Here is an 8,713-nt window from a genome sequence, read left to right on the forward strand (position 1 = left end):
CTATAGTATGTTAGAACAAATATTAAAGCTTACATTTTTTATTATTTGACATATGACTGACATACAGTACAACAAGCAGAGAATATAGACTATTCTATCACAAAAGCATAATAAACAGTTTGGTAGGCAGCAAGTGAGATGATATTTTAATATTAGATGTGAAGTACACAAGCCTCTACTTCAGTAAGCAAAAAAATACAATCAGAAAGACTAAATCAATAGAAAAGATATCTTTATTTACAAATGGTCTCTTTTTATCTTTGCCATTTTGTTTACGAGTGGAATGGCAATCCACCTGTTACATTTCTATAATATCCAGATTTCTGTGTGTAGAAAATCATTACCCATCCTTCAAATTCAAAACTACACAATCAAACAAAAGACTGTAACATGGAGTTCAAATATAAAAGCCTATTTCAGTCTATCCCACTGCCCCAACAAAATATCTAAATACAAGAAATGGTGAACGTCCCTCTGAATCAGAAGTCTTGACAATGGTAAAATAAAGCTATGTGAATGAAGTTCTGTGTGGAAGAGGGAAGATTCTGTGTTTCAGTTGACTAACAAAACAAATACACAATGTCTTTTAGTAGAATGGGGGGGGGGGTAAACTCTGCCTTGTTCCACAGACCTTCGGCTCTAGTTGAGACAGGAGGGTGTGAGTTTGTGTGTGTTGGTTTGCAAGTGTGTGACGACTCCATCCTCAAGCCGTTCTGCACTTGTTCATGGGGTCTCCTCTGTAACTTCTGGCTGGGCATCCGTCACTGGGAGCTCAAGCTTCTCACACTCAGTCAGTTTGACGGATAAGTGCTGGGAGATCTCATTAGGGTCTGTGTACAGCGCGGCAGGCACGTTCTGAACAGAGAGAACAGTCTTTCAGGACAATGATGCTTTATGGTGGAATTATCTGTGTCCTGTGACTGCCATCTAAACTGGTCTGTACTTCCGAAGAGGGGGAAAAAAACAAAATCGTACCTGTAATTCGGAAATCTTGCTCTCACGGGTACTAAACTCTCTCAGCATGTAATTCTGTCCCGCCTGTGGAGAAATGCATCAGTGTGATCAAGGATTCCTCCATGTCAATACAAATCCTGACTTTCTCGCCACTTGACGTAACTTGCGGATATCCAATGGCTACTTTAGTTACGTGCCTCATGATAAAGCCGTGTGTCATTTATCCTGATGAGTACTCCATCCACTCGCAAAAAGAACCGCAGCAGCAGGAAGAAACTGGTGGGCATTACTCTCTGCATCACACACACGAAACATGAACAACAAGTCATTCTTCACCCACACTAATGACTCAGCCCCTAAACAATGTTGTTTCTTGAAAGGAAACGCTTTGCAAACATGGCCTCTCCCACCTTTCTACACACAAAAAATGTTTAATTTGTTGGTGGCAGAGACTGTCAAAAATATCTAAGGGATGGCATTGAGTGGTACATTTTCTGTGGAACATCTAGTAGTAAAAAGCTTTACATTATACATTTATAATTTGATAATAAAAATGTAAATTGTGTTATAACTTCAACTAACAATAAAAGTGATCACCCTCTTAAGATTTCCCATTTCATTTAAGATGTAACAGGTTTGAGAAAGACATCTAAGTGAATGCACAAAACACTAATGCAGCTAAATTATATTTTCAGAATTCTGCATGGATTGACATGGCCATTGTTATTGCTACGTGGCACAGGCACGATTGTGGTTGCATGTGTTAGCCTAGTCAGTTCCTCTATTAGGGATATTTTGAACTCACTATTTTGACACTGATCATAGACACGCCGTGGTCATGGAGCTCATCTTCAAACAGCAGCACATCGTCAAAGAACATGATCTGCTCTCTGGCCTTTAGCTTCTCCATGTCGATGCGCTCGGATGTTTCAGTCACCTTGCAAATGAACAGCAGACTTACTCAGATACTGACGCAAAATATGTGAACTTCGGCAGTGCAGAAAAGTTTAGAAAAAAGACAATATACTACTTCTTAATGACCAATGTGTTTACATTGCCACATGTGTGACATGCCTTGTGAGTGGTACAGCTCTCTAATATTTACAGGAATCTGTGTGTGTGCTTGTGTACGTAGAAATTAGAATGGGTTCAATTTCCCACGATCACAGAAAGAACCGGGCACTCTGCAAAGTTCATATTTTGCAGGTGTCCTTTTTATAATCCAACGGAGTGCAGTAGCCTACCACGATTGAACTAACTAGTACATACTGTCCATGATCAAATTGGTGGCGCACACACAGATTTCCGGAATTATAAATAGGGCACAGTGCCTGCGATGATGTTGGTGACACACACATATTTCTGGAACTATAGATAGATAGTGCAGTGCCCATGATGCAGCTGGTGATGACAGTTCTTCTCAGTGGTTTTGGTATTTCTCAGATCACAATTGAAATGATCTGTCATCTCTGAAGTTTTTGTTCAACCTCCACATCTATTCTAGTCAAATTGCCAATGCTGTGGCAGCCAACCTTTACGCAAATGATTATGTAGCCTTCATTTTCCTACATAAATAACGAAATAAAGGCTACATAATCATTTGTATGTCGCTATCTATAATTCCAGGAATCTTTGTGTGTGCCATCAATTTCATCACAGGCACTATGCACTATCTATAGTTCAAGGAATCTGTATGTGTGTTTCACTGACATCTTATTCACCAACTAGATCACGGCCACTGTGCACTAGTTAATTATAACTGGAGGATTTCACAATCTTACCCTAATCTGCAAGTCATCCCCTATAAAGGTGCCTCTGTAGTCTGTGGTGTATGTCCAGTCATAACGCTTTACTACTTCTTTAGAGTGTTCTGAATCAGCTCTGCAAATACAAGGACAAAAACTTTTACAAAGTATCCTCCATCACAACCACAAATCTCTAAACTTTTAACGACGATTGCAAATCTACCATTCAAGCTGCATAGCTACCTGCTTTCTTGCCATTCCTGTGCACATGCCACCTTTACAGAGTCCTGCATGTTGTTGACTCTCTTCAGGGCGTCGATGGCGTTGAACTCGATCCCATAGCCGTCTGTGTGCTGAATGCGAAGGACGTTGTCCCCAAACAGCATCTCAGGGAGCGAGGGCATGCTCATCTCTTCAGCTAACCTGGTACGAAACGGACCGGACTGAGTTGTTAATAACCTTAATAAAAACCGAGTATGACCATAACACCCTTGCAGTTACAAGGTAGTGCCCAGAACTCAACTTGTTCAGTTACAATGGGGAGAAACGTACCGCTCAATGTCTTTGGACTTCATAATATGTGTTTTTGCCGCCGTCACCTTCCATGGTCCAAAAGTGAAGTCCTGTTTACTGCTCTTAAATCCATGGGACACCATGGCTGACAGATTGGCCAACATCAACGGGCAATTTACCTATAAATGTCAAGAGGCATAATTAGCACCAGGTATGTCATCAGATAACTTCAGTCTACCTTATAGAGTGGTCGCCAGGTTAGCGATCTAGCTAAATACTTTTGATGAGTCGCACGCTGCTAGAAGACAAAGCGCTACCGAGCCCTGTCCTCCTGTTTCGGATGCAATTCAACACCAAGCCTAATAAGTTTAGCCTCAGATGGGAACTTAAGTTTGGTGATGGGGTAGCAAATCATCGTTGCATGCTCTGCCACGGACTCACCTAACGTTGCTAGCTGGCTAGCCATTAGCTACATTTTGACTGGCTTTACAGTTAACTAGGCTAGTCTGATGCCACCGCTCATTGGATAATAAATAATCTGGTGGACAAGTCAGCAAATTATTGATAAGTAGCTAACTATCTAGCTAGCCAATGTGCTAGTAACACATAAACACAAAAATATATAATTGTGCTATTGACCAAAATCTCCCTTACGTATCAATTGTTTTGATGATCAACTTGCGTCCAACGTCCATGTACTTTGAGAGTCTTACAACTGCGTCCGGTGTGGATAACATTGGTTCTAACTTTGGTTCCGCCTAAGTCTCATTGATGAAACGGTGATTTGCATTTGTGGTATGTTGTCATCTATGGTTGTCACATGTCAAGGATAAGAAAAAAACAGACAAAAACCCGCGGATCTGCTTCTCTGACACGGACTTACCAAGGACAAAAGTAATTATTATATTCTTATTATCCAACCGATAAAGATTATCTTTATCTGTAACACCTCTTGTGGCTCATTAATAAACCTCTTGGAGTCGAGCGTGTCATGGACACGATTCCTCTCTGGGCAGTGCTGGTGGCAAGGCTTGTAGTGTAGGTTATAGTAATTATGGAGAAAATGATAATGGTCTGCTAATGTAGAGCACACAGGAGGAGGCAGTAGCGCAGAGAAAGCACACCGTTGTCAGACTCCTGGGGCGTGGAAGTAGGTAGGAGGATACTGTCTACAAAATAAAGAACATACCAATGATTTTACATATCTGTTAGATATTGTTCCATAGTTTTGGGGCGTGATTGACAAAGGCCGAATCACCAATCTTCTTATGACTGCTTCTGGTGACCTCTAATAGGCCTGCATTTGATGATCGTAGTGTTCTAGCTGGGGCCAAAACTATGGAACAAATTACCCATAAATATTAGGGAAGCTAACACGCTAGACATTTTTAAAAGACAGCTTAAAACCTACCTTTTTACCAAAGCATTTAACTAATTTGATCTCAGAATGGTTTTACTACTTTGATTTGTTATATTATTGTCCTTTAGATTTGCTATTTTAATTATTACTTTTGTCACTTGTATTACTGTTTTTATTGATATGATGTATAGCAACAATTCTTGTATGAAATGTTCTATATAAATAAAGTCTTACTTACTTGAAATTAACTGCTGTGCCAAGCTGAAAGTTGGTTAGGAGAACAGTGTGAAGAGTTTTGAAAAAGTGACCCAAGTATTGAGAAATGTGTCCTATAGCGACTGTAAAAAAAAACTGTAATACATGTGTACTCTTCATCATTAAGATGATGCCTATCACTGGCAGAAACACACCACAGCCAACCATTATCAAAACCGAGATAAAAGGAAAATGTGTATGTTCTGCAACAATTTATTTTCAGTATTAATATTCCGCGTGTATCAAGAACATCAAAATCCAACCAAAATTGTGAGTGATAGGCTGGTTAAGAGCAGACTGGCTGACCCAGAAGGAGTAAAGGTCATGCTGTTTTGGAGGAATTATGCCAAGATTAACCAAAATGTTGGGCATTTTAACAACTAGACATTTATTGGACAGTACAATAAACTAGTACACTTTCTGACCTCTCCGGGAACCATCACCTTATCGTGGTGGAGAGGTTTGTGTGTCCTTATAAACCTGAGAGCTGTGTGTTGTCTGGAGCCTGGTGCTCATGGAGTCTCTCAAGGCAAATTGGTCTCAGGTGTGGGACCAGACTAAATGAATAAAGACTACATGATAAATCTATATAGAGGAGGAGTTACCCTGTCCAGAGGAAGCCCGGAGCCCCCGTCTGGAGCCAGTCCCAGCATAGCCAAAGAAACTAAGTGGCACCCCCCTCTACATCTTTTGGGCCCATCACCCATGGAAGGAACCGTGGGAGTCGGGTGCGCAGTGAAGGCCAGGGGCCTGGACAGACCAGACCAGGGCGGCGAAGGCTGGCTCTGGGGATGTGGAAAGTCACCTCGCTGGTGGGGAAGGAGCCAGAACTGGTGCGGAGGTGTAGCACTACCAGTTGGATCTGGTGGGGCTGTCTTGGCTCGGGCTGGACTCTGTTCTTCTCTGGAGTTGACCAGGGTGTGAGGCGACGGGCGGCTTTGGGGATTCTCACAAGCCCCCAGCTGAGTGCCGCTATGTTGGACTTTACCCCAGTGAGCGACAGGGTCGCCTCCCTACGTCTCTGGGTTGTGGGGGGGAAAACTGTTGTCTGTGCATACGCACTGAACAGCAGCTCGGAGTATTCAGCCTTCTTGGAGACCCTGAATGGAGTCCTGTATAGGGCCCAGTAGGGGACTCCATACTGCTGCTGAGAGACTACAACGCACACGTGGGAAATTAAAGGGACACATGGAGAGGCGTGATTGGGAAGACCGGCCTCCCCGATCAGAAGCCAAATCGATGTTTGTTGTTAGATTTCTGTGCTAGTCACGCCTTATCTAAAGCAAACACCATGTTAGGACATAAGGATGCTCATAAGTGTACGTGGTATCAGAGCAGAGTATACTACATCAGCCATCCCCAATTAGCGGCCCGTGGGCCAGATCCGGCCCGCAAGAGCCAAATGTCTGGCCCACCCACGCTGACAGCTTTAACTCTATTCATGCTGCCAGTTTCAATGCAAATTATCCAGAAAAATCTGACCAGCGCAAACAAAAAATTGCAAGCATGTTTACATCATACAAGCACTCGTTTTTAACTATGTGTAAAACAACATTGGCACAAGAAAGCTCAACAGCTGCCTCGTTACACGTTTCTTGGAAGGTTGCAAGAGCCAAGAAGCCATTCGCCGATGCAAGTTAATTAAACAATGTGCAATCGACATGTCTGCCTAAGTTTTAACCCAATGGGAAAAAAAGAAAAGAAAAAAGCTGTTCCGCTGCAAGTTCCGCAGTCGGCTAACACGGCAACCAGAAGAGTCTAAGTTTAAGCGGAGCAACGTTTTTCGAGCCTGGCTACCAGCCCAACTTAGCCCCGCCCACAAAAAAAACGGTCGGGAAACTGGGTCTAGGTCAGGGGTAATCAATTAGAAACTCAAAAGGTCCACTCACCAAATTTCCATTCAGTCGAGGGCCCGGAACGGACCATGGTTTATTTTTCTGGCCCGTACCTCTTCCATTGACTCCCATTCAAAATTGACTTAAGTTTAGGCACAGTGCTCGTTCCCCTGGGCATCTTTCTCCCATAGACCAGAGTTCTGGGGGTAATTTTGTTCATTGCCTATTAGTGACGTTTCACGTTAGCTCTACCACTTTTGACAAGGGCAACCGTCTCATTGCAGATTAAACACATCGGTTTTGTGCTCCCCACCGACAACACATGTGTTCTTGTCAGTCCATTCTCTCTGAAATTTGCGATTTTTCGGAATCAACTTTTCGCTGGGGTTTGTCACGCCGTTATTTTTGCCAACGGTGCGTTCACACTGCAGCGGGGCGGGCAGAGCGGGGCGTTGGCTTCCCATTCATTTTCAATGAAACCAGGCGTTGACGCCCGCGTAGGGCATCGTTGGAAGGCGAGCAGGGTGTCGCCGCTCGCGTAGGGCATTGTGGGAAGGCGAGCGGGCGGCGAAAGTTGGATTTTCTCAACTTTATGTAAATGAGGAGTGTGAAAACGCCAGCGATGGCCAATCGGGTTGGTTTCTTGTTTCTTGTAACGTAGCAACTGTTGGTCATGGTAAACATTTCTAGGTTTGACAATTTCAAGAAGGAAGAGCAACTCATCGTATGTGTGTCTTCATACCCAGTATTGTATGATACGTCTATGTTCGATTACAGAGACGTAAACAAAAAAAATTATGCCTGGCGCAGGGTTGCTGAGGTTGTCGGCGTCCCTGGTGTGTTGTATTTTGTACTTTAATTCAGTTTTTCACATTACGTAACTTTCTTCTGTGCTAGCTGCAAAGTCTAGCTAGCTCACCCGGCACACGATTGACATTCAACGCTGAAATGCTGGCTGGCAGCCACTCGCTATCCATACAGTGAATGCGTAGTGGTAAGTCATAATCTAGCGATTGATTTGCAGAGATTTCGAGTAATATAATAAAAGGTTACACATGTCAACGTTTATGTCTGATGCATCTTTTTTTCCAGCCGGAACAAGACCCGTTACTGTACTTACTGAGTGCGGGTGGCATTTAATCTTTCACTCGGCCTAAAAAAAGTGTGGAAAAAGATAACGTATTGTGTGCTGTAGATAAGATCATGTCAGATCCAGAATGCGTATCGGATTTTTGCTTAATGTGTGTAAAAGTTGTATTTTGTCTGCACATTTGCCATGACATTATACGAACTACAACAGTGATTTAAGAGAACTACAGCTCTGAATTAATCTGTCTGACACGCCCCCGAGCGTGGTGCACTGTGGGAAGGCCGGCGGTGCAGAGCGGTAAAAAAGTCTGCAGTGTGAACGCACCGTAAGGAAGAACAGGTAGGATAGCTACCGTTAGAAAATTAGCCTGCGTTGTTGCGAATGACACACACAACCTGCGTGACCCACAGACGTTGCGGCCAACGTCGAGTGAGTTAGTTGTCATGGTGATTGCTATTACAGCTCCTGATTGGAACTTTGGATTGGACACAGAAGATAGACATAATAAATGTGTAAAGGCTATAAAAAAAATTCTGGTTAAAATGGAAACGTTCCCTGAAAATAAATAAATTCCATTGGCTAATAATATATTGTCTAAAGGGTCGGGATAGGGAGCCGCCTGGGTCCGGACTCGGACCGCGGTCTGCCATTTAGTGACCCGTGTTTAGGACATAGAGTTAATGGCCGCGTTTCCCAGATTCGATCGTTCTTAACCCTTGTGCTGCCTTCGGGTCACATGACCAAAAGGTTCATAACGAACCATCGTTGTGTTTACCCAATTTTACCCTATACAAAAGCAAATTAAAAAAAAAAAAATTCACCTTCGCAATGTGGGGGGTCTGAGACAGCCCAACGATTAAAAATTGTCGCAAACGAAGGTGGGTCACAATGACTGATGGGTCAGAATGACCCGAGGAGAACACAAGGGTTAAGGACTTAAGAAGGCTCTTAAGAAGGGTTC

The 8,713-nt window shown here is 43.1% G+C and overlaps 1 protein-coding gene across 2 annotated transcripts; it reads right to left on the reverse strand.

The window, feature by feature from the left end:
- Positions 1 to 215: 215 nt before the first annotated feature.
- Positions 216 to 4,004, reverse strand: tiprl (TIP41, TOR signaling pathway regulator-like (S. cerevisiae)). Of its 2 annotated transcripts, none has more exons than XM_084698292.1 (8): positions 3,867 to 4,004; positions 3,252 to 3,391; positions 2,943 to 3,122; positions 2,736 to 2,835; positions 1,760 to 1,891; positions 1,152 to 1,247; positions 976 to 1,038; positions 216 to 855 (listed from the first exon to the last, which is right to left on the reverse strand). In XM_084698292.1, exons 2-8 carry the CDS (start codon positions 3,374 to 3,376, stop codon positions 724 to 726), a joined length of 828 nt encoding a protein of 275 aa, XP_084554418.1. In that variant the 5' UTR covers positions 3,377 to 3,391; positions 3,867 to 4,004; the 3' UTR covers positions 216 to 723. The 2 variants fall into 2 exon arrangements, with proteins under 2 accessions (XP_084554418.1, XP_084554419.1); XM_084698293.1 differs by lacking the exon at positions 3,867 to 4,004 and adding an exon at positions 3,654 to 3,860.
- Positions 4,005 to 8,713: the final 4,709 nt, after the last annotated feature.

The sequence above is a fragment of the Hypomesus nipponensis genome, chromosome 5 (assembly GCF_054491055.1).
Source record: "Hypomesus nipponensis isolate SF chromosome 5, ASM5449105v1, whole genome shotgun sequence".
NCBI classification, from domain to species: domain Eukaryota; kingdom Metazoa; phylum Chordata; class Actinopteri; order Osmeriformes; family Osmeridae; genus Hypomesus; species Hypomesus nipponensis.